The sequence below is a fragment of the Emydura macquarii genome, unplaced genomic scaffold (assembly GCF_026122565.2).
Source record: "Emydura macquarii macquarii isolate MOO-44397 ecotype Brisbane River unplaced genomic scaffold, CSIRO-AGI_Emac_v2 contig_1692, whole genome shotgun sequence".
Taxonomy (NCBI): Eukaryota; Metazoa; Chordata; order Testudines; family Chelidae; genus Emydura; species Emydura macquarii.
In genome coordinates this window covers 2,513,734-2,539,091 of record NW_027131829.1, presented here as the reverse complement: position 1 = coordinate 2,539,091, position 25,358 = coordinate 2,513,734, and the positions used below count along the sequence as shown (strand labels likewise).

The 25,358-nt window shown below is 57.4% G+C and overlaps 1 protein-coding gene across 1 annotated transcript in view; it reads left to right on the top strand.

Moving 5' to 3' along the window:
- Positions 1-1,740: 1,740 nt before the first annotated feature.
- ARHGAP27 (Rho GTPase activating protein 27) overlaps positions 1,741-25,358 on the top strand; it is a 56,505-nt gene continuing 32,887 nt past the window's right edge. Inside the window, exons 1-2 of the mRNA XM_067556278.1 lie at positions 1,741-1,811; positions 9,829-10,695. Coding sequence (XP_067412379.1) covers positions 9,892-10,695 — 804 coding nt within the window. The 5' untranslated portion in view covers positions 1,741-1,811; positions 9,829-9,891. The remainder of the gene's footprint in view (positions 1,812-9,828; positions 10,696-25,358) is intronic.

Sequence of the window (25,358 nt, the reverse complement as noted above, 5' to 3'; positions counted from 1 at the left end):
TAGTTCACCATCGCTCTGGGCCTGTCTCCCCAGCCCCCTAGAACTCGGCCCTGTGGGACACAGTGGGGCACGGTGAGAGTGGGGAGATGGGGTGCAGAGCTGCCTGCTCAGAAGCCCTAGGATCCGCCCTGTACATAGGCTGGAGGGTGGAACTTGGGGTACCTGCCCCTGCTGATGCCCGTCGGTGAGTGGGACAGCGGGGCTGGGGCATGACTGGCCCCCTGGAGGGGTGATGCCTCATGCCCCCTCCTCCCTGCTGGCTCAGGACCCCCTGGTTCAAATGGCGCCGTGCTCCAGGTCTGACCTCCCCTTTCTGAGGCCGACCAGGCTGGTTTGGTGGGTCATAGTGGCCTTGGCTCTGGGGCTCTGGTCCAGACGGGTCCTCAGTGCAGTCGGCAGCCGATGTGGTTTGGGGGTGGCAGCAGGGGCCCCATGGAACAGGAAGGGATGGATCCTGCTCGTGGCGCTGGGAATGCTGCTCCTTCAGTGCTGGGCGCGGACGACGGGACAGAGAAACAGCAGGGAATTCTCCCACGGGTGGGGCGGGCCTGGCCGCCACCTCCCAGCCAAAGACTTCCTGCAGCCGGAGCCTCTCTTCCCACTGGAATGAAGGTGCTTCCTCTCTGCTCACCACGCTGCTTCTTGGTTCCTCTCCTGGGCCGTATAGGGCTCAGCTCAGGCAAAGCCAACTTAACCCCTCATTGCTCAAACTCCAGGGGAAGTAGCCCAGCCTCCCCTTGCAGCGCTGGAGGCCCAGGCCTGCCCGTGCATGAGAACGGTCCCCAGCTCCCTGTCGCTCGGATGGAGCAGAGGGCGAAAGCGGCGAAACAGCGTAGCTGGGGCAGCGCGAACTGGACTTTGGGGCGGGTCTGAGGTTAGCCAGCTCATCGCTGGCGGGTTTCTGGAGCAGAGGGGCAGGCAGCGGGGAGCCTGCAGGGCTGGATTCAGGCGAGAGCCTCGCTGACTAAAGCAAACCACGCACAAAAAGCCGATGAGACACCCTGGTGTCCTTTCCTGGCCCTGCCCCCGTCCTCTCGGGTGGCCAAGGGTGGGGCTCCCTTCCCGAACGTTACAGCCCCTGCTCCTGGAGATGGGAAGAGGGAAAATGGCCCCAACTCCCCTGCTCCCACAAATCCTGGACTAACTCCTTCCCTGCCCCGCCCCCAGGAGAAGGGAAAAGCTGCAGATGCCGGAGGAGCGGCTGCCCATTGATGCAAAGGGCTTTTGTTTTCTGAATTACCAGGGGTAAATGTACTGCGAGCAGGAGGATCGGAGCCCGTTTTCCCTGCTCTCCGGTGCTGTGTTCAGACCTCATGTCTCGGGTGACGTGATCACATCCAGTTGTGTCAGGAGCAGGATAGAAACTCGTGCTCCTTAGCAGATGGGTGTGATGAGACGCAAAGGAAGGCGTCTCTCTTGGGGCCGGTCGCTTTCTCTCTGCTGAGGAAGATCTGGTTCTGGGCTTGCAGCGTGCACAGGAAGGATTTTCTGTACTGCTGTTGTCTCCTGTGCTCGAACCTAAGGCGCCTCTTCATGTGAGGAAGTTGGTGAGAATCTCGGTTCTGTGAATTCGCTCTCTGTATTGTTCAACAGGAAACGAGGGAGAGACCAGAAGGCAAGTTGAGACCAGCTTCAGTCACCAACCTGCGCAGCCAGAAACAGGTTCCCTGCGCAGCGTCTGCCTCTGCAGGCACCGGGGCGGCTGTGAGCCGCTCTGAGCAATCGGCCCGGAGAATGCAGAAAACAGAAACCGGGGCAACGCCACCGTGGTGACCACTCTGGAGAGGAGCTAGCGAGATGTGAGCCTTCAGGTAAAGGCGCCAGGCACCGAGCGGCGGGGCGACTCGCGGAAAGTTCTCGGGGCGGGACGCTCTTTGCTTTCCCACACGCTGTTTAAAGAGACTAAGGGCTTGTCTACACTTATCCCCGAGATTCGGCGGCAGTCGACGGGAGTTACACCAGCTATGCAAAAAACTTGCGTAACTCCCGTCGACTTCTCTGCTTCTGTTCTGCATGCCGTCTTCACTGCACTGCGCCAACGGGAACCGCGTTCCCATCCACACAGCGCTACGCCACTTGACAGGGTGGTCTTACTATGTCGATTTCTGGATTGACTGAGCAGGTCTTCACTGACCATTCAGTCCATCCAGGGAAGTCGATCTGACGGCGGCGACAGTGTAGACATAGCCTCAGACGTAAGGCAGGGAGTGTAACGGCAAAGGCAGCCTGCGGGGAATGATGGCTGTTGGCGGAGTGGAGACCGTAAGGGGGTGTGCATGTCAGAGCCGGCGTTACTCTCAGACCTCGCGAGCGGGTTTCTCTCGTCCTGCAGCTCACACCAAAGAGTCTGACGTACGGGAGACAAATGACGTCCGATCGTTGTTCCAGGCCAGTGGTTGTGAGCCAGAGTTGCCGAGCGGCAAATGCTGCACAGGGCACCGCAGTTACCCTTTCAGATGGCTTTACGGAGAAAAGCGTCTGACTTTGCAATGCTGCGTGAGCCTGTCACTCAATATTGCCAGGTTCAGGCTCCTTCCCTGTTGGGCTGTCCCCGGGGCCCCCGCCAGCGACTGGAACGTGCTGTAGCAAACTGGTCGGGCGGCTCAGCTGCTGCGGGGTGTAACTTTGATCACAGGATTTTTAAAGGGTTGGTGCCTGGGATCAGCTCCTCGGACATCAGGGCAGCTAAGGAGAGGCTGCAGGGGCCGGCTTGGGCTGGCGGCCTCCTCTCCGGTGCCAGGAGCAGGTTTCCGAGGCTCCAGATGCGGGGCTGACCCGGCTCCCCCTCCCGTCACTTCTGAAAATCCCAGACACATCGGGAGACACTTGCCAAAGGCTGATCTCCTGCGGCCGCTGAGCTCCGGGCACAACTCCCAGCGACGCTGGTGCCTCTGTGCGGCCGGTGCGCCGGAGCTGAGCATCTGTGGCCAAACCTGGGTCACTGGCTCATGGCTGGGGGAGGAGAGGGATGGTCTCCGGCCTGCGTCATGGAGGGGCTTTGACGAGATGATTTAATCCCTCCTCCCCCCCCCTGCCCTGAGAATCCTTGGCTCTGTGATCGACGGGTCTCCATTTGGTCCAAGCAGGCCCGGTCCATCTCCTGGCCACATCTCGTTGTTCTCTTTGTGGTAAGGAGGCGCTAGTCCAGGGCTACCCACGGGCAGAGAGACAGATCAGGATGGGGCGGCCTGGGAGAAACGGCTCCACGCTGGATCAGACCAGAGGTGCCTCCCACCCAAGGTCCCCTCTGGTTGTGGCCAGTGCCCAGATGCTGCAGGGGAAAGTGAATTGTGCTGCGGTAGCAGATGGGGGGATAACCTGCCCTCAGGTTAGTTCTCCTGGTCTGTGCTAGTCAGAGATCAGCTGAAACGCTGAAGCCAGAGATTTAACATGCCTCCCCATCTCCTGATTAGCACTAATGTTTCTAACCTGGATGTTCTTGTAGCCTTCTAAACTTTCAATCTCTTTTTCTTAATCTTAAACTTTCAGTCTCAACAACTTCCTGTGGAAGCGAGTTCCCCAGGCTCATCACGTGTTCCGTGTAAAAGATATTTCCTTTGATAAGCTTTGAATATTAATCTCATTTAACATCCTCTTGCTCTTGTGTTATGAGACAGGGAGAACAGACGCTGCCGTCTCCCTTCTCTGCCAGTCATTACGTACAGACTTTCCTCACGTCCCCTCTTATTTATCTCCTTTCTAACAACTCCAGTTGTCTCGCTCGCTCTGCATGGGGGTTTTCCCAAACCCTCGACTGTTCTCGTTGTCCCTCTCTGACTCCTGGCCGTTGTGCAATGTCCCTGGTGAGATGGGCTGACCAGTGCTGCTCTCAGCGTCCAGATGAACCTCCCCAGTGAGCTACAGCAAGCCATTCGACTCTTCCTTGTATTATTCTCCCTCCCGTGCTGATTCAGCCGAACGCCTGGCTGCCCTCGAAAGGAGCACGTAGCTTTCTTGTGGTTTGGATCCCCCAGGAGTGAGGAAATGATGTTTTCCCATCATTATGGTTTTGCCGCAGCACTCGGAGGCCTCAGTCAGGGCCAGAGCCCGCTGTGCTAGGTGCTGGACACGCGGTAGCTGCACGGACACACAGCTGCACGGACACGCTCGGCTGCAGACAGTCACGTTCTGCCTGTTACCATCTCACACAAACCCCAGCCTCGTTGTTAGTTTCGATGGACGGTTGCTGAGCCCAGCCAGCCAGGCCAGCCCAAGCTCAGCCCCTCTGTGCCCCACCAGGCTGCTCGGGGCTACGCCAGCCCCGCTTTTGCTCCCAACGGCCGACAGACGGCCTCACACCCGCACCCAGCTCTTACGTCCCCTCAGCGGCCTCGGAAACAGGTCACCTGGCGCCCGGGCTGCTGGATGCGGCGTCTGAGGGCCGAGCGTGCTCCTGGCACGCGGATTAGCCCAGCATATCGCTTCAGCTCTGGGCGGCCCCGCGCAGACACGGGGCTGTCCACACGGCCAACTCGGGGTCAAACAGCAGTGAAGACACAGCGGCTCGGCTTTTAGCTCAGATTCGCAGCTCCACTCCAAGCCCACGGGCACCTGGAGTGGAACTTGGGCTGCTAACCTGAGTCAAAAGCCAGGGGGCCATGTTGTGACGGCTGTTCTGACCCGGGTTAGCTATCCTGGTGCAGTGAGAGCAAACTCTGCAGCGCCGGGATTCAAACTTTCCAGCCCCAAACCCAACACATCCTTGCAAAACGAGCAGGGGGGGAGATGCCATTTAAAGCTGCCATTCCTCCCCCTTCTGCTCTCCCCCGGCCACAGCCTGCGCCTTCAGAGATCCTCAGTCGAGCCCCCACGATCCTGAGGTTTAAAAAGACAAGCTGGGACGTGGGGCTGGGCTGCTTTGCCTTGCCCAGCTTTTCTCCACAAGCGCAGGGGTCAGAGACGCTCACGTCTCATTTAACCAGAAGCCGAGACCCCAGGAGCTGGGGCTTTAAGCAAGCGTCCCTCACCCTAGCACCAGGTGCAACTGGGGCACCGGCCTGCTCCAGGCCCACCGTTCAGAGCCCCTGGGCTGACAAAGGGCAGGAGGGGGCCACCACGCGGGGACTGGCCCGGAACAGAGCCATGGTCTCCTGCGTCCCAGCCCAGCTGATCCAATTCAGCCTTGCGTCGACCCCGCCGTGCCCGCACGGGTGTCGGCCCCGCGTCACGTGTACCGAGGCAGCTGTCCCGCAACACCCCATTCCCTGTGCCAGCGATCGCTCCGGGCCTGGCTGTAAACCCCTGCGCCCAGGGTCACCTCCTCCAGCTTTACACCCGACGACCCCTTCCTCACTGCCCAGCGGGGCAGGCAGCTCCCCTTGTGCCCAGCCGATGGTGCCGGCCCCATGCGCTCGAGGCGCTCCTGCCTGGAGCAGACATGCGGCGTTGGGTCTCCTGGGCAGGCACGGCTCCAAGCCAGCTGTAGAGACAGAGACGTCTGTGGGCAGATTGCCCGAGGGGGCAGGAGAAGGGGCACACCAGAGACCAGCAGCAGGGCCAGGTGGGTGTGAAGAGATGTCACCAAGGAGGCCAACGATCGATCCGCTGGTACCCGCAGACCTGCCGCTTGTACACCGAGCTGCGGGCCAGATGCTGCAGAGACCCCACCGCCAGCCGCACACCTCCGTGGCTGCTGCCATGGAGTCGGAGATACAGACCCCTGCCGTGAACAGTGGACTGGGGGGGGATGCGGTGGGGGGACTCCAGCCAACGCGAGCCAGGACCCGTTTGAGGCTCCACCACAGTCTAGCCAGGGGGAGCCTGATGGCGAGGAGGGGAACTCGGTAAGACCGGGCGTGTGTTTTTCCTGACAGCGACTGAATGTACCGAAGACGCCCGGCCCATTGTCACGCTAACAGGACACAGGGATCCCTTTTCCATGTGTACTGGGACGAGAAGAGCTGGAGACACAACAGACAGAGGCAGGGCTGCCATCTGCTTTCACCCCGTCCGGTTATCCTGGGGGTAGGGGGTGTGCGGAGCAGGGATCCTTCGTATCCTCCTGAGAGATCTCACTGAAACGTCCGTGGAGATATGCAGCAATGCTCTCCTGAAGGTCTCTAGAGCTGGCGGCCTTATTTCAGTAGGACACTTTCCCACGCCATTGCGGTACAGTGGCTAGCGACATACGGGCCCAGGACACTTTGGGACGCCAGCAGCGGCCGTGCGCTCTGTGCCTCCGTTACGCTCAGGAGTGAGACAGCGAAAATCGCCCCCACCTGCGGAAAATCGCACCCGCCTTCCGTGCCGTCGCCCTGTCCTCGTACCCCTGGTATAGCGCCTGGCATTTTATTGTTTCAGGCAACCCAAAATCCTGCCCCCTTCCCTCGGCGGGCCATCCACCCCATGGCCGGGGCCGCAGAGCGGTGCTGGGCAGACGCGTGCCAAAGCGGAAATGTCAGTGTGCACGTTGGATTAGAAGTGTTTATCGGCATAAGAACGGGAAGCTCTGAAACAGATTCTCCCCTTTCCGTAAAGCCCGGGATCTGGCTGTGTGTTTTCTCTAGCTGCTGCCGTTGTGTCTTGAGGGACTCCACTCCGTGCCCGCAGGATGCCTGACCCTGGGGAGGACAAAGGGCCTGGAGGGCCAATATGTCCACCAGCACGGAGAAGGGGAGAGCAGAGAGGAGAAAGGCCAGTGATCCCAGCAGGACAAGGGGAGGCGGATGCACCAGGACACCATGGGGCGGCTCAGGGAATAACCCGAACGCTGCAGGCCCTGGTTGATTTACAGGTCCAAAAATCCAGGACTCTCCACTCTTTGCAATCCTTGGAGAACTTCATGGTGGCAGCTCCCTTCACCCCCCACCTGTGCCCCACGCGTTTGTGAGATTTTAAAAAAGGCATGGAGATTACGGGCTGTGCAATGGAGACTGCTACATGCTGAGAACAGAAGCCAGAGATGCCTGGGTGAGTCGTTTCTATCCTGCAACACTGTGCAAAAAGTTCCCAAAAGGCACCGGCTGGCGGCGAATGGCACGGTGGGATGCCTGCCTGGGGTGCACCGCACTTTGCACTGACACAAGCGCGCTGGGTGAGTACACACGGCGTCAAGGCAAGCAGCCAAGCGTGCGTGCGTGCACACGAGCAGTGCACAAACTTCAGCGGCCATACGCCGGCGAAACTTGTGTTGACCACAGTTTGTAGCGTAGACCTGGCCTAGCGTGAGGCCTCCGTAGGCAAAGCTCATTTGCCCAGGTCACTGAGGGCTCGATCCTGTGCTCTTTGGCTTCCCTGGTGCATGGCAGGCACCGGCATAGAGTCCTTACGTGAAAACAGGAACGGTGAATGTGGCGACGAAGCAGCTCATTTGGGATCAGAGACATGCACGGTGAAACGAAAGCACCAGCATCGCCAACCCTGGACACTCACACTTCCTGAGCCGGGCCTGCAAACACCAGGAGATTGGCTTGAAGATCATGAGTGTTTAAAAAATAATTCATGTTGTGTTCTTTTTGTTTGCCTTCCGGTCTCAGAGCCATTCCAGGGCACATGGGCCACGTTTTCAAGCTTTTCTCCACAATACTGAGGGCTAGAAACATCCTTTTTAGAAAAAAAAAGAAAAAGAAAGCAGAGATTCTCCAATAATCCCAGGACTCCAGGAGCTGGGGCTTTAAAAAAACCACCAAACACCACTGAGACTTGAGAGCTGGCAACCTCTGGGTTCTGGGGGGAGGTAGTCACTGTCAAGGGGCAGAGTTAAGGGGGTTTGGGCAGCTTGTTGAAAAGGAGAATGCTCTCTGCGCGAGGAAGGATAGTCCAATGGCTTTCTAAGGCGTAGGTTCAATTCCCTGCTCCCCCACAGACTTCCCCTGCGACCCACTTACCCATTGTGTGGATCACAGCACGCTCCTCTCCTGCAGGGGTGTTGTGAGGATACATACGTTAAAAGACGGCACAGTCCGTGAGACGAACTGATGAAAAATGCTTCTAGAGAAGCCAGGTGGTGGTAGCGCAGCCTTTCCTGGTTTGCTAAAGTTTGAGGCTTTGGGGGTCCCCCCCCAACTTGAAGGTATTTAAAAGGTAAAATACAATAGCTGCTCTGTGCCTTCCACCATAAGGCCCCTGCAGGCAGTGTTTGCGCTGGAATTATTTCGTTATCTCCGACTTGCCCGCCAGATGCTTTCTACCAGAGGCACAGCCAGAGGTGCAGGAAGCTCGCTTTGCACGGGGCATCTGGGGCTGAGGGGTTTGCGCTGAGGATCCTGGGGTACAGAGGGCGGGGGGCCTGGCGGTGCCGAGGGGTCGGGGAGGGCGGCTGGTCAGGGAGTCGCCGGAGACGTGTGGTACGGTCAGGGCGGCTGTGCCAGCTTGGTGTCTCCGTTCCCCCAGCCCGGGCACGCAGAGCAGGGTTAAAAACACCTTGTTCTGCCCATGTTCAAAAAAAGTCTCGTAACATTTCACTGGGACGCTCCAGCACCCCCGGGCGGCGGCGCCAGGATCTCTTCTACACGATGCGTCTCTGGGAGCTGCGTTACACGGGGGTGCTGCCGGTTACAGGCTGTGCTGTGAATTACGGGGCCGGTGCAGCAGTGTACGAGGACAGCAGCTGGAGGAGGCCATGCTCCACGGTCCGCGGCAGTCAAAGGCACAGTGACAGACGGCACCAGCTGCGGCCCTGTGCCAGAACCTCCCAGGGCGACTGAGCGGGAAGTGCCAGCTTTCCTTCCCTGAAATCTCAGGCTGGCGAGGGTGGGCCAAAGTCTGGGTCCTTCCAAACGTTTTTCACGGCTCCGAGCAGTTGAGAGGGGCTGAGGAAGTGACGTGCAGTCTGCTAGCCGGGCTGGATTTGGAGGTGATGGTTGCTCGGATCTGGGTTGCAAGGATTGGGGGTGGGGGGTCAAATTAGGACTCACAGCTCAAGTTAGGTGGTGCCAAGATCGAGTTGTTCTCAGGACAATTTGGCCACATCTGCCCTGAATACCTGCAACTGGGTCCTTCCCAGGGCAGGGTCTGACTCTCAGGAGTGAGTTTGGGTCAAGGACTTAGCTTTGAAACCCCCCTCCCCCCCGGGGCTGAAATTCAAATGTGAGCTGGAGTTCCCCTCTTCACCCAGCTCTGCCGAAAACCCCCGTCCCCCACGAGGGTCAGGTTCTGGTGCACAAGGAAACTGCTTCCCTGGGCGTGCTGGGCAAGACATTGATTGCAAACTGAGCCAGGTGTGATGGAACTGGTCTGAGCAGCAAAGTGGTCCAGCGCAGACCAGGGGCTCACTCCGACGCCTGGGGACTTGGATGGGAGCTGCCTTGGGCCCAGAAGCTCAGCGGAGCAGTGGCTGGCCCAGAGGTCAGGACATTGGCCGGACTTGAGACAGCCAGGCCCCCCTCCGTCCAAGTGCACCGCTAGCATCCTGCTTCTCCAGGCTGCGGACAGTTGGCCATGGGGACCCCTCACTCCTGCGTGCTCCCACCTGAGGAGTTCTCAGGATGTTTCGTTACTGAACTTGCCATAGGATTTTTAAAAAGCTGCAAGGCAGAGCTGAGTTATAGACCCCCACGGCCACCAGAAGGGACCATTATGATCAGCCAGCCTGACCCGCTGGGAAACCCGGGCCAGAGAACTGCCCCCCAGTCTTGTCTAGAGCAGATCATTTAAAAAAACATCCACCCTTAATGTAAAAATTGCTGGTGATGGAGAATCCACCACGACCCGTTCCCATGGTGAATGACTCTCCCCGTTAAGAGGTGGTGGTTGGATTCGGGTGAAAGCAGGGTTCGTGGAGGAAAGGTGGTGACTGGACAGGACACCACATCACTTAGCAGGGAGACACAGTCTCTGGCGGGACTAACATTGCTGCTGTAAACTTGTTCCTCCCTACGTCTCTTTCAGGAAGAGGAAACAGGAACTGCTCACAGGAAGCTGCTCCAAAGTGCCGCGATCCCTCAGCCAGAAATGGAGCCAGCCGCCGGCGCGCCGGAGGACGTGCAGGTCCTGGTGGAGTACGGGTTCGAGTACATGGCGAAGGACGGGACGCTCGTTTCCATAAAGCCCAACGAGAGATACGTCCTGCTGCGAAGAACCAACGACCACTGGTGGCATGTTAAAAAAAACAAGGACGCCCGGCCCTTCTACATCCCAGCCAAGTACGTGAAGGAGCTGCCCCCGGTAACCCAGCCCATGAGCTCGCTTGAGCTTCCTCCGGAGGCCCCTGGACAGCTGGGCTCCAGGTACCCGTTGGGGAGAATTGTCCTACAGTCAGCCAGGGCTGGCCACGACCCGCCTTTGACATTCGAGTACAAATTCCTGAGTGCTGCCCAGCAGGATGAACAGCAAAAAATGGATACAAATGAACTCAATGAGATCTTGGGGTCCGTGGTGTCAGGGGCTGGAACTTCGGGGCCCGCTTGCGAAGACCCCGGCTTCAAAGGAGAGACCCTGACGCGAGCGGTAGGAAAGGAGGAGGATTCCCCGCCTGTGCTGAGTTCATTTCACAGCCCTCGCCGCACAAAAAGGGGCAGCGGTTCTCCGGCAGTGCTCAGCCACCCCACCGAGCCCATGCGGCCGACGCAGTCCCTGGACCACCTGGCCAGGGTCCCGCCAAACACCCGACTTGGCACAGCTGGGAGAACAGCAGGCGCTTTGCTTTCCCCACCTTCTCTCAGCGAGAGCCACTCGGAAAACATTTACGAATCCATCAAAGACGTACAGAGACCGGAGAAGGCAGGTGCCCGGGCAGAATCCAGCCGGCCAGCTCAGGTGGGTAACACAGCTCCCTTACAGGCCACGCAAGGGAACATCTGTTGGTGGTTAGCGGTTCAGAGCGGGAGTCAGGACTCGTGGTTCCTAGGCTGACTCTGCCGCCCTGGGCAGGTCTCTTCCCCGTGTGTCCCCTCGATCTGGGGGGACGAGGACTGTGATGCTTATTTAGTGAATGTGAAGCACTTTGAGAACCTCAGAGAAAGGCGAACGCTGCACAAGAACAGAGCAGGGGTGTGATCGCACCCGCTTTGTGCTTGGGCCTTTTATGCTTCTGTCGGGCAGATGAGAAAACCCAGGCGGGGCTGGGCTGGGCTGGGTTTTCCCAGGGGCTTTTCTGGCCGTTATTTATTTGTTTCAGCCTGTGTCTCTCTGGTCTAGGTAAGCCCCAGTCCTGCAGCTTGTCCTAGGCAAGCAGCTCCCCGTCTCCAGGCAGGGCCCCGCCGGCTCGGCTGAACAAAGGGACACGCGCGCTCGACTCATTCTGTCTGCACAGCTTGCACCTGTGATGGCAGAAGAACCCCGACTTTATCCTAGTATTTCCCTTCAGGGTCTCCCAGGCGTGCTGTGCCAGGCAGGGTGTGAGCGAGACCAGCCAGGGGCTGTCCCCACTCGCCCTGCAACCCGGGGCGCCTCCCGACACCTTCCACCTGGGCTGTTGCCAAACCGCCTGCAGGTCACACCCTGCGTGTCTGTGTAGCCGCAGCCCTGGGCCAACCTGGCTCCAGCAGCCAGTCAACAAACCCCACCCACACTCTGGCTTCCTGCAGCCTTGGTTACCACGTTCAGGGTGACCCCAACGCACTCCCCGGCCTGAATTTCGCCCCCAGATCCCGGGTTCTGCACCGTCCAGCCCTCTCCTGGACAGTCCAGATGGATTAGGTCTGTTGCGCCTCTAAGGAGATCAACATACAGCAGTCAGCTACCTTCAGCGGAGTTACCCCCCTCCGTCCCAAGACTGGGGCCGTCCTAATTAAAGAATAAAACCAGTCCATTGGCTTATGAAGAGCGAGATTTTAAGGGAGGGCAGGTGATGAGGCATTAAAGTGAGAAATGGTCACAGGAAAAGCCAAGACTGAATGCTTCCCAAACTGAACAAACTCGCCAGGGTTCAAGGCGAAGTCGCTTACCACCTGCGTGCGGCAGCATTGCTGACCAAACCACAGTCCAGCACTGGCTGGTTTGTCGTCCGAGGTGAAATGAGAGACGTGGGGAGGGAGGGGGAGAGAGAGCCGGGGTGGGGGGGGGTTGCCCCTCACTCTTACAGTCCAGGGAAATAGACGTTCCCCAAAGTGATCCCGAGATAAAGTTCCTTCCAGCTGAGAGCAAGGAGGCTTAGGGTCTGGTGAGCGAACGGGCCCTCGCTGCTGTTTGTGAAGGTGCAGATCTGTTTGTTCCTGGCCCTTTCCTTGTCAAAGAACGGCCACTTGGTAGGCGATGGCCCATCAGCTTTGATGGCACCTGGCTAGAGACGTCAGCTTGTCCTCTGTCTTTGAGAAACAGCTTTCCCCCTCCCCAGACTTGTCTGATAAACCCACGTCCGTCCTGATTTCATCTTACGTTCATAACTGTGCATGTTCGCTGTGATATTATTGAGCAGTGAGTTATTCGTTTCCAATTATACCTAACCAGGCGCGTTTTGTACAGAGATTATTACAGCAGTGGGGAGGGCGTGAATACGGGCGTGCGTTCCGTCACCGGGGACATGCACAGATGTGGCACCACGGCCAAGCCTGGCGCCTGAGAGCATACATATGGCAGCTCCGCAGCCCCGGACGGTCCCAGCGGTTGCTCCGACCTCAGAGTCCCAAAGCCAAGCCAACTTTGATAGAAAATAACTTGCGTTCAGAGCCTTCCTGCCACCTGCACCGTAGCATTTCTACCGTCAGCGCTTCACGGGTGCTAATGCCGAGTTAATGTTGTGGAGAAACCTGAATTTCAGGCGGCGCCTGCCTTTTCAGCGCTGGAATTTGCAGTTGAACTGAGACGTTGATATTCGGGATTTTACGTTTCACATTCATTGTTTGGGAGGTTAGAGGCGTCCCTGGCCAGGCGTGACCTTTGGACATGTGGCTCAGTTTCCCCATCTGTAAAGGAAGGTTAATGATACTTTCTGCCTTTGCAAAGTGCTTGGAGATCTCAGGGCGAAAGCCTGGTATAAGAGCGAGCACCCTCACGCAGCTTTATTTAGTTACCAAATTCCCTCCTTTTCTCACCCCTCACGTAGCATAGAGGGACTCGCGAAGGCCGCCGTGGCTCGCCGCATTCTGCAGTCGGCTTCTGTGGGTAACGGCTCCTGCCCCGGGAGCCTGGCTGAGCAAACATTTCCAATTCCAGGAACCGCTGCAGCTGGAGGGGCCGGGGGGGGGGGAGCAGTTTGGAGCTGCCATATTTTCTTCTCCAGACTCTTCGTTCTCAAGACCTATCAGCAGCTCCCAGGTCAGCTTCTGAAACGACCCCCGTGGCCTCACCTGTGCCAAGCCTTCAGAGGGGGGAGAGCCAGGCGTCGAGGCTGTCTGATTTTAATAGGAATGAACGTTGGGTTGGGTCTCCTGGTTTCTCAGCCTTTAGAACTTTTCCCCTCGAGGCCAAAAGCTCGGCGCTCGCTGTTTGTCTAAAGCTGAGATTCTGCAGAGTCACGAGGCTCCAGGAGCTGGTGATTTAGTAAAGCTGCTAAATATTGCGAGACTGATCAAAGCACCAGCGATCGGGGGAGACTGGAAAGCCCCATTTTCCAGCCAGCTCTGCTGCTTCCCACCATAGTGACAGTGGTCCACAGTGACCCCGTGCCCAGGCAGTGCTGTTCTGCTAGCTTTGCACCAGCTAGCCTGGCATGAAGGGGCTGTAGGGCAGGGGTTCACCCCCAGGGAACCCCCCCAGCACGAGACCCCTGAGGCCTGGGCATGGAGCCAGTGCTGGGCTCCTTCCACAACTGCTCCGGGTGCAGGGATGTTGCAGGGACGGACGGGGGTGCCGGGGGCAGGAGGAGGCGTGGCAGGGAAGGATCCGCATGCCTACGGAGTCATTGCAGCAGCCGCTGAATCGGGCACCAGCCTCCCCTTTGTCCCCGCGCCAGCCTGGGGATGGATCCGGGTTCATTTTCAGTGGCTGGTATAGGGAAGAGGTGCTGGGACTCAGCCAGGCTTGGCTTACGCCTGGGGACAGACTGGCCTACCTACCGTCAGTACAGCAGTCGCTGCCAGCCAGGGCACCCCACGGCCTGGCGCTGGCCTGCGCCATTCCCAGCCACCGCTCCCCGCCTGGGAGCCGGCCGCGCCCCCACGGGCTCTCGGAGGGCACTGGCAGGGCCAGAGGTGGTTGGGGTGTTGGACTCCTCCACCCCCATGGGCAGGCCGGCCCAGCGCCAGCTGCAGCACGTCAGCCTTCGGTGAGACCAGGGCCCCCTGCATCTCCGCCCCTGCTGCGGGAGGGCAGCCCCACAGCGACGGGAGGAGACTCCCCGGGGGACTGCTGGATTCTTAGCCTGTAAGGCTAGAAGGCGCCATTCGAGCATCTCCTCTGCCCTCCTGTCGCGCACCCGGCCAGCCGCCCCGGGGCAGCCCTGCCTTCCAGCGGCAACGCAGGCAGCTCCGTCACCTCAGCCGAGCTCCGGGAAGGGCCAGCGCTCGGTCGTCTCCATGTCACCGCAGCCGGTGGAACAAGAAAGCAGCCGGGCTGTTTGCTCCATGCCCCCCCGGGTGGCTGGGCGGGCGGGGGTGTCAGAGAGACGCAGCTGGCGCGGGCGTGACTGGTTTCGGTTTGTTGTGACGAGGGGACCCACGAACCCAGCCTCCGGAGAGGAAAGAGCCTGGGAAGCGTTTAAGGCTAACGAATTGCAAGGCGGGGCAAAGGACTGGTACCACTGAGATGCCCGCTGGGCGCGGAGACCTGGGCTCCGCTGACGCAGCCGGAGCCCGTTTCAGTGGGCCGAGGGGCTGAGCCCCATGCCTTGGAGTCCAGGGCCCCTGCCGAGATCCCGGCCGTGAAGGACTGTGGCGTTTTCCACGGGCGGATGGGTCCTGACGCCCAGAGGAGGGAGTTGCTTGCTGTGATTCAGTCACGCGCTGGGCGTTGCAGCTGTCTCTTTCGCTTGCTCTTTGCCACTCCCGGTTGCCGGTTGGGCCGGGTGCGTGCAGCCTGCTAGGCGTCAGGCCGTGGTGCCTTTTGCATTAACCCCTCCCCGAGGCGCTCCTGGACTCGCTCTGGGCCTGGCACTGCTCCTGCTGGTGGATGGAGAGAAATCCCAGCCAGCAATGGGGGCTCGGCTCCTGCCTGCTTCACTCAGCCTGCCCGACAGGGCCACGTCTTCTGCCTGGCCCGAGAGCAAGCGGGGCCCCCTCCTCCCACACAGGAGCTCAGACTAGATGCCCAGAATGGTCCCTTGTGGCCTGAAAATCAATGAGCCGCGAAGCGTCCAGCTTCCATTTCAGCTGCCCCCTCTCTTCCCTCTGGGGTGCGTCCGCCTGAATGCAACTAAAAGCTGGTGCCTCAGCCTCCAGCCGGGGCCGCACCCAGTTCAGACCTCGCATCCTCGGACAAAAGCTGGGAACCGGTTCTGTAGCTGGCCCTTGGGCCTTCCTGCATCAGTCGGTAAAGACAAAGCCTGGGCACAAGCTGGGCTGTCCTGGAGCGAAGCAGTAGGTGCGGGCAGGGTTAGGTAAGAGGTGACTAAGCCGGGCGCTACGCTATTGCCGGACCATTCTCATGCAAACCCACTTTTCAGCCACTTGTAACCTTGCGAAAGCTCCGGCCCGGCTGCTCCCGCAGGGGAACGTTTGCCCCTGAAAGTTTCTAGCAAATGGGGTTTTTTTTCCCTTGGTTCAATGTTTTTTGAGCAGGAGAATGGCAGGGAAGGGGGAAGAAATTCTCTGTCTCTCCCTTATAAAATCAATTCTCACAATGCTCTTTTGCACACCTCTGGCAGTGGAGAGCTCAAGGCATTTGCAGTGCAAAGAAATGACTAAATGTATTAAATAATTAAAAAAAAAGATCTATGGTTCTTCTAAGGTCCTATTCCTGCAGTATCTGCGCACCTCCCCGTCTGGAATGTATTTATTAGAATGTGTTTATCCGGGCTTCAGTGAAACCTTTCAAAAATGCTGTTTCATCAGAGCCGAACTGTTTAGTGGAGACAAATCAAGTTTGACAGATTTCAGGGGAAGTCTTTTCTGCTCACAGACTGAGAGCGAGCCCTGCAATGAAATGCTGACCTTTTGGATCTGAAAACAGACATTTTGACACAAGTTCAGTTTGTGGAAGACTTTGAAAGGCTTTGGTTGGGTTCCCCAGGCTGAATGAAAACTGATTTTGAAATCTTGAACTGTCTTGAAAGGGATTTGTGGTTCTCTGCCAGCCTGAGGATTTATCTTACACAACCCTGTGGGGCAGGACAGGGCTGTTATCTGCATTGTGCAGATGGGAAACTGAGGCACGGAGAGACTAAGTGCTTGGCCTCGGGACACAGGAAGTCTGTGGGGAGCAGGGATGTAAATCCAGTCTCCCAAGCCTTAAGCTGGTGCCCTGACCACTGGACCATCCTTCCCCTCTTGGATTTTAATAATGATATTAAAAATATGAATAGTGCTCCACCAGAGTTTGGAAGGAAGTCAGGCAGTTTGGTCAATCCTGAGCATTCAGAAATTCTGGGTCAAGGCCCCAAAAATCATGAGGTTGCCTGGAAAGTCATGAGATTTTTTTTAAAAAAATATAATCAATTTTAGGTTCTTGTCTCTGTGTGCTCGGATCATGTTTCCAAGCTGTGCTCTGCATGCAGGAGGACTAGAAACTTGAAAGCAAGCAAGCAAGCAAGCTGGGAATCTGACAAGCTAACATGACTCCAGGTGCTGGGGCTTTAACAGCAACACCAAATATTGTGAGCCATGCAGTAACTCGCGAGGGTTAGCAGTGCTGGATGGGCCACCTTGCCCCTGCAGGCTGGTTTCTCTCCTCTCTGAAGCTGCCCATGGAATAAGGCTGAGCTGTCCTGGAACCTGCCTTCGCCCCCCAGACAAGAGCACAAGGAAGTGCAGGGCAGGGAGACGCACGGGATGCCATCCGGCACAGCTGCACTCAGCTGCCAGGCCACGGGGAGGGGACTGGGTCTCGTTGGTGGACTGCCTAAGGATTACCTTAGGAGAAAGAGCTGGGAGCCAGGAGCGCAACTTCTGCTGGGCCCTGCCTGCGAGCTGCGTGGAGAGGAGGTGGTGCTGGCTGACAGCCATGGCTAGAGAGACCAGCCCCACGCCAGGGCTCTCCTGCAATCAGTTTGCTGCCGTGTAGACGCAGATATACCCTGTTCCCACAAGAACCAGGCCTCAAAATGAAGGGGGCACGGTGCACGAAGCTGCATCAGCCCCGAGTTCTTCCTGCTTCCTTAGCGTTTGGTTTGGGGGTTCGGGAAGTCAGCTGCATCAGAGGGCCGGCTCCCTCGCTAGCCCTGGAGGAGTTTAAGAAGTTGGTTCTGACCCTAAGTGGTCTGAAAGAGACCTCTCTGCCCCCAGCTTCAATCAGATCGGGCAGTGGACCGGACCCCTTGGCATGGGGACGTGCTCCAGAGCCTTGGTTAGTAACAGCTGCCCCTTCGCACAGTGCAGGGCGATGGGAGACCTGAAAGACGGTCTTGGTTTCTGGCTTACGGTTGCTTCTGGCCGATGGGTCGCTTCGTGGCCGAGGAAGGTTTCAAGAAGCAGCTTGCTGGGTGTGGGTTATGGGCCGTGTCTACAAAGCAGCTGGAGGTGTCACGCCCAGCTCAGCTGGATGTACAGGCAGCATAGTGGCAACTCGGCCCCAGCTGAGTACAGCCCGGTCCGAGAGTCGTGGTGCATTCGCAGGTGGCTAGCCCACGCTGTGCCGGCCCTGCTGCCGTTTTTAGCACATTCACTTAGTCAGAGTGCTTGTACATCTCCCCTAGCCAGGAATTGTCCACATGCCCTAAGGGTTGTCAGTGTGTCTAGCCAGGGACAGGGGCTCCTTGTGAACAGCTGTGCATATAAACCTAAAGAAGTAAAAAATAAAGCACAAGATGCCACACTTGTGTATCTGCCTGTAGAAAAAAGTGTGGTGGTGGGACAGTGTTGGGAAATAACAGGAGACTGTGAAACTAGATTGTCTCTGGATGTGCACCGGGGCAGAGTGAATGTGCCCTGGTTAGACTTTGCCATGCCTCCTGGTTTCAGAGTGCTTCTCCGGGCTGCTTGGACCTTCGCCGAGCCCCGGGTTTTGTTTCTAGTGGGATAGGCCTAACACGCATGTGACTGTCATGCGCTGCCCTTCTTACGCCAGAATTGCTAGCGGTAGCGTGGGTGCGTTTCAAATCTGGGACGTTTCAGGCTGGCAGCTGAGTCTGCAAGACTTTCAGCAAACACACGAGGCTGCTGCGTTGTTGTTTTTTGCCGACTGAGATGTGAACTTTGTGTCTCTGCACGTCTCCGCTCTCACCACTAGATGACACCAGTGCTGAAGTTCTGAGGTTGCCAGAGGCATGCCTGCCGGGTCCCCTGTTTGTACCGCATATTCCCCTCTCATGACAGTGTGACTCTTCCTTCTCGCCATCCATGTTCCGGTTGGTTATTCAGGCTAGGCCCTGTTAGATGCATGCACATCGCCACTGAGCCGACTGCTCTGAATTCCTGGTTGATTATTTTATTATTATATAATTTGTATTTTACGTTAATCCCTGTGTGATGTGATGGGCAATAAACTAGACTGATATAAGGCATCTTTTCCCAGTAAAACTCTGGCCACATGATGGGTGGTACTGGGCTGGTCATCGTTATATGAGTTCAAAACTGGCCTAAACCCAAGGTTGTAAAATCTGCCTGTTGTCATCACCCCTTCAGTGGGCAGTACCCTGCAATGCTCTCCACTCGCCTTCCTGCGCTGACGCCTTTGCCTTGCGCTGTGTATTTGCTCTGGGACAGCCTGTCCTGTCAAACCCAGCAGGGGAAAAGGTTTTACCCGGCGCGGGTCCACATTTCACGAAAAATTTCCCCCCGGAAATGGGGTTGCTTGGAAACTGAAATTTCCTGTGGCAGCCCGTCAGCTGGGATGACATTCTTCTGAGGGGCAAGCGTCAGCGTTGTTGAAACACTTGGACAATTTTGTGTTTGATTTTGATTTTTGGTAAATTGAAAATGTTCGGTTTTTCAGTTTGGTTTGGGGATTTTTAGGGCTTTTTGCCCCATTTTCCCCACTGGAATAAGACCGGGGGAGGTAAATGAGTGTGATAAAATGGGCAACACATTTCACACTTTATTATCATTTTCCAGCAGGAAAAAGTCTACATGGGGAGAGTGGGGGCTGCCATTGGAGAAGGTCCCCAAAACCCAAGCGGAAAGTGGATCTTTTTTTTTTTTTATTGTTTCCCAAAATCCGAAGAAAACCCAGCTTAGTTAGCAGGATGGTTTCTTTTGACTCTTCCCAACGGAAGTGATGTGGGAGCCAAATGTTTTGAAAAGTTTTGATATTTCAACTTTTCGTCTGCCCTCGGGATGGAAACAAACCATGGGACTGTTGCCGTTTGCTGCAGACAAAGAGTCTGTTTCTCGCCCAGCTCCGTGCCTGTAGCCAGGGAAACCCCGGCTGTTCTTTCTGGTGCTGGGCCCCAGGTCCAGCATGGGGCGGTTCCATGGCCGGGCGGAGGAGACAGGCTAGGAAGTAGCACTGATGGGCCTTGAGCGACTGTCACACCTTCATGCCTCTAGCTGGCTGAGGGCTCCCAGGCTTGGAGAGAAACCCAGGCAGTGGGTGAGAAAGCAGAGACGATGGGGGAGAAAAGGGCCAGAGAAGGACTGTGCCTTATCCAGCCACCCCCTGACAGCGCTTGGGAGATGAATCTTCTCACTGGGGGAAGGAGAGCAGTGGGTCTCGGCCCTTAAACCAGCTCCTGAGAAGGTCGGAAGAACCCACGGGGGCAGGGAGGCTGTTTGGTGATGACACACGATTGGTGGTGTCCTGGGACAGGCAGGGAGGACACGTCTACACCCACAGCTGGCCCAGGTCAGCTGATTCGGGTTTGCGAGGCTCGGGCTGGGCGGGCTGTTTAATAGCCGTGTTGACGTTTGGGCTCGGCCTGGAACCGGGTCTCTGGGACCCCGGGAGCGGGGAGGGTCCTAGAGGATTGGAGAAGGGGCAAACGTAATGCCTGCCATTACAAGGGGGAACAAAGCGGAACTGGGGACCAGGCAGCCTAACTTTGATGCCTGGAAAGATACTGGAACAAAGCACATAAACAATCCATTTGTCAGCACCTAGAGACTAGCAGGGAATGAGGGACTAGCCAGCATGGACATCAAAGCATGGACAAATCCTGCCAGATCAGTCTAATGTCCTTCTATGACAGGTTATAGGCCTGGTGGATGGGGAGAGCAATAGCTATGCCAGGTCTTGATTTCAGTGCCAGGCGTCTGACACAGTCCCACATGACATTCTCCTAACAAGCTAAGGGACGGGGGCTAGAAGAACTTACTCTCCCGCGGTGTCCAGCTGATTGAAAGGCTGGAGCCGTTAGCAGTGGTTCCCTGTCAGACCGGGAAGTGCAGATCTAGTGAAGTCCCGCAGGGTCAGTCCTGGGCCCGGCACGATGCCATATTTTCATTAATGACTTGGATGATGGACTGGAGAGTGCGCGTATAAAATTTGCAGAGGATGCCAGGATGGGAGGGGTTGCAAGCACTTTGGAGGGCAGAATTAGATCTTGGCAAGTTGGTCTAAATTGAACAAGATGAAATTCGATAAAGACAAGTGCAAAGTTCTGCACTTACGAAGGAAAAATCACAGGCAGGGTTACAAAATCCAGAATAGCTAGCTGGGGGGCAGCAGAGATGACCCATGCCCGCCAATAGCCGGGGGGCAGAGTGAGGGCAGCCGGCTTCAGCAATGTTAGTCAACATGCTCAGTACAAACCAAGCAGCAAATCTGGGGTGGTACCCCCCCAATCCTCCCCCCACACACACACACGTGTCACCTCTGGGTGTTGGTACTGCTGAAAAGGATCAGGGGGTTATATGATCACAAAGTGAACAGGAGCCAGCAACGTGATGCAGCTGCAGGAAAGGCGAATGAACCATTCTGGGGTGTATTCGCGGGAATGTCGTGTGAACCCCAGAGGTCATTGTCCTGCCCTGCTCGGCACTGGTGAGACCTCGGCTAGGGTCCGGGGTCCAGCTCTGGGCCCCAGGCTTTAGGAAAGAGGTGGACAAATCTGAGAGAGCCCAGAGGAGAGGAACCCTTGGAGGAAGGGTGAAAGGTTACCACACCTGGTGCATGTTTTGTCCTGACAAAAGACAACCGAGGCGGGATGTGCTCACAGTCTTCAAGTGTGTGAAGGGCTGTTGTAAAGAGGACGGTGATCGACTGTCCTCCACGTCCACTGGAGGTAGGACAGGAAGTGATGGGCTTAATCTGCAGCAAGGGGGATTTAGGTAAGACATTAGGAAGAACTTTCTGATCGAAGGGGAGTTAAGCTCTGGACCAGGCTTCCAGGGGAGGTTGGGGGATCCCCGTCACTGGAGGTTTCTAAGAACCGGCTGGACAAACCCCTGTCAGGGACGGTTTATCTTTACTTGATCCTGCCTCAGCGCAGGGGGCCGCACTTGCTGGGATCCTTGAGGTTCCTGCAAGCCTGACATTTCTGTGACTCTCAGAGGAATGGGCTCCCCCAGGTTTGTTCCAGCTGCTGGAGTCCTGAACTTGGTTCCTCACCCTGATGCCCCCAGGCTGCACAGCCAATGCTCCCAGCATATGCTAAGAGCAGCGGTCCTGGAAAATGCCAGCAAATGCTAGCACGTGTGCAACAGCAGCAAGCCCCCCCCGGCGCTTCAGCCAAGCGCACCGCAGGCCATAAGGCCCCCTCGTTCACCTCTGAAAGGAGACGTGGACACGATAAAAGTCTAAAACAGAATGACTGTTCTAGAGAAGGGAGAGCGGGAGCGTCTGTTCTCTCTCTTTCACGCAGAAGGACCAGGGGATGGCCAACGAAGTGAGAAGGTGGGAAATTCAAAACTAGTCCTCATGTGACTAGACTGTGGAACTCACTGCCACATGAGCTCGCTGACTACACGAACTTAACAAGATTAAAACAGTGGACAGGAGGTGCCTGTGGATGAGGGTATCCAGAGCTATCGTAATGAACAGCCCCAGATTCTGGGAGGGAGATCAAACTGCCGGCTGCAGGGCTTAAATCAAGCTCTGCCCAGCAGGGAACAGGATGAGTCCGTTCATGGGGGCAGATTGTCCCATAGCTGCTACTGCAGAGTTCTTATACCTTCCTTTGCAGCAGCTGGGGCTGGCCACTGTCCGAGAGAGGACGCTGGGCTGGCTGGACCTTGGCTCTGATCCAGTCTGCCCCTGCCCGTGTTCCATGGCACTGGGCACTGTCCAGACACCTGCATTGAGACTGTCCCTGCCCTCAAGAGTTTACAATCTTAGAGCAGATTAGCAGGAGGAGAAAGAGGAATGGGGGTTGGGGAGGGGGTGACTTGCCCAAGGTCACCCAGAAGGTCAGTGGCAGATCCGGGGCCAGGAGCCAGCTCACTTGACTCCTGGGCTGGGGCCCTGCCCCCTACGACACCCCCGCAGCTGCTCTCTGGACCCGGTGCCAAGGCTTTGCTGCTTAGCCAGCCCTCCGGGTGTGCCGCACGCAGCTATAAATAGCACGAGGAGGTGGTGTGTGCTGCATGCCAGAGATGGCTCACCCGAGCCCCACCCCGCCAAGGCGATGGGCCTGCCGTGACCCTGCCAGCCCCCCTGAATCAGCGCACCAGCTTCCGTCCAGAGCCGTCTGCACCGCACGAAGCAGCGGCCGCAAGAGCCGGGTGCTCCTCGGCCCCCCGCCGGAATAGGAAGGCAGGGCCTGGTTGACACGAAAACCAGCATCGCTGTCCCCGTGCCCCCGGGTCCAGAGACCCATCGGAGGCAGCGCTTTGGACTTTCATCGCTGATGGGCCAAGTGCAGAAAACACCGCGCAGGGGAGCGGCCCCAGCCCCTGGGGAGCCCCGGGGCGCTTGCCGAGGAAGGGGTTTCAGGACCGACCAAGCTAACCTTTGCAATAGGGCCGCTCCTTGGATGCCACCTGAGGAGCAGCTGATTTCCCCGGGCTGTGGGAAGTTGCGCAGCAGTGCTGAGCGGGGGGCGGGGGTCAGTTCCCAGCTGCCAGGAGCTGGGGCAAAGTCCTGCCCCTCCTTGGCTAGGAACTCCCTACCCCCGGCCTCTCCAAACCCACAGCAGTTCCCTGGGGACAGGGCAGGGCAGGGTGCGTGGGGGATGGAGCACAGGCCCCAGAGCATCTCTCTGCGTGGAGGCACCGTGCCGTGGGTGGGGCTGTTGTATGTAGGGCTTATTGTGGAACTCATCTGTGGGTCCGTGAGATGCTGCCTGTGTGAGGGCTGGGAATGCCCCCTCACTTCTTGGAGGGGGGCAGGGCTGAGGCTGAGTTCAGTCAGCCCTCCCCCTGGGAAGTGAGGGGGCATGGAGCAGACGGGCCCCACGATCCGCCCCCACGGCCCCATAACCCTGCAGCCTCGGGTCCCCCGTGTTTGGAGGAGGTCCAATCATGGTTTAACACACGTTAACGACCAGGATGTCTTGTCTTCACTAGGGAAAAGGGGTTTGCACCCCACAGTAACCCGTGTTCCCTACAGACCCAGCTGCAGTTTTAACCCGCGTCATCTGGCCCAGGTAACCCCTCCCCGACTGTTCGGGTTTCCCTCGCCCAGCTCCCGCTGCACCCGCCTTGCCCGCACGAGGAGAGTCACATGCCTTAGCACACACCTCTTGGAGATGCACCTTTTTATCCAGTGTAGACGAGCTCGAGCCTAGCTGAGTTCCGGCATCGTGTGAGGAAACGTGAAACAGGATTCAAAGTCCCAGGGCCAAGATCCTCAGGTTTTGGGTTTTCAACCCGAGACATCCTAGCGGCCCTTGTTTGCAGCCGGTGCCCAGACTCCAGCCTGTGGAAGTCAGTCGGACCCTTTAATGTGCCTCAAATCACTCCTCACTTCTGCAAACCTCAGCCAGGGTGTGTCCGCGGGGCAGGGGGGCGTGAAGCGAGGAGAGAGGCTTTGCTTGCTGATGCTTCGGACCCAAACTCCGCTAGCAGGTGCAGGCATTTCTTGCCCCCGCTCCTCTTCCAGGGCTGCAGAGAAGCTGGGAAAGGAGAACGCTCTGCCCTCAATGCCACGGGATTGTGACAAGCGGGCAAAAGAATCCTGGGGTGGCTGCAGCGGTGCTGACAAGAGACCCCCGGCCCGCAGGGGCAGAGACGCAGGGACTCTGCACACCCAGGGCATGAGACAGACCCGAGTTCCCTGCCTCTCTGCATTTTGCTAAACTGCCTCCCTGCCCTACAAGCAGGCGTCCCCGGCCTCCAGCACAGCCCTCGCCTCGAACCACAGGCTCCCTCCAAGTGCTTGGGTTCAGTAAGCGAATCCTTTGTGATCAGTCAGAGCATCCTCCTCCCTCCGCCCCTGACCAGCGTGGGGCAATAAAAGGGTTAAACCCAAGGAGGACTAGCCCCTCCCTATGCAAATGAGGGTATGTGTCTTACCTGATCCAGGATGTGCCAGCAAAGGAAAGACACACACCATAGGCAGGAGGGAGGAGTGGCTGGTGATTGCTTTCACCCCCGTGCCCCACAGGTGGGGGATCAGAGCTTCAGCCAGCCCCAGTCGCCTCACCGTGAGTATGCAGCAAACTGCTAAGGTTTACAGGCCCGCTGTCTGGGGCAGGCTTGCTGGCTTTCAGCTAGGGATCCAGGGGACGAGAGTGGCGCACACATCTGCATTGGCCCAGGCAGGGTGTGTGCAGCCGGCTCATGACTCATTTGCCCATTTGTCACAACCCAGTGGCATTAAGGGCAGAGCCTTCTCCTTTCCCAGCTTCTCTGCAGCCTTGGAGGAGGAGGGGGGGCAAAAAATGTCCGCACAGCCCTGTTCCTGTCAGCCAGCCGTGTCCAGGTACAGCAGCTTTGATCACCAGCACCTCCGCTGGGGCTGGAATCTCTCCCCACCAGCTCAGAGGTCATTCAGCACGGTTAGAGGTGAATTGGTTGGGAAGACAATGGGAGAGTTTGTTCCCAGCCTTCCTTGAGTGTAGATGTCTCTCTGTGGGACTGTCTCCTCTGTCCCTGCCCCCGGGCACAGAGAGGAGCTGGGAACCACATTTGGGAAGCACTGATGGGGTAGATGCAAACATGTACAGCGCTGTGCACACCGGCGCATGCAAGTGAGAAGGTGATGTGCTCTCCTACCAGCCGTGACTCCCCAGCTAAACCTCATTGTATCATCCCAGTCCCTGTGACTTCACAAAATCAGACCTCTCACCTGGGAACGTCGCATCCCACGGCTCATCCAAGATAGAATTTGCCCAGAAAGCGGCAGAGCACCTAGGGTCAAAATATTCTCTTCACTCACCTAGGGTGTGATTTTCCTAATGCTTCTATTACCGAAACAGTAACTTTGTCACTGAATCCCTGAACAACCTCTGGAAAAGTCCCTAACGAAGAAGCAGCCCCTTCACAGAACAGATGCAGGAACTCAGTATTCAAAGCAGGTTTCCCAAGAATACAGGGACACAGGAATATTTTTAGGTGTAAGAATGTCTCTCTTGACGTTGCCATTGTACGCACACCTGTTCCCATGTATTGCCCAGATTTTGAAGTGCGCAG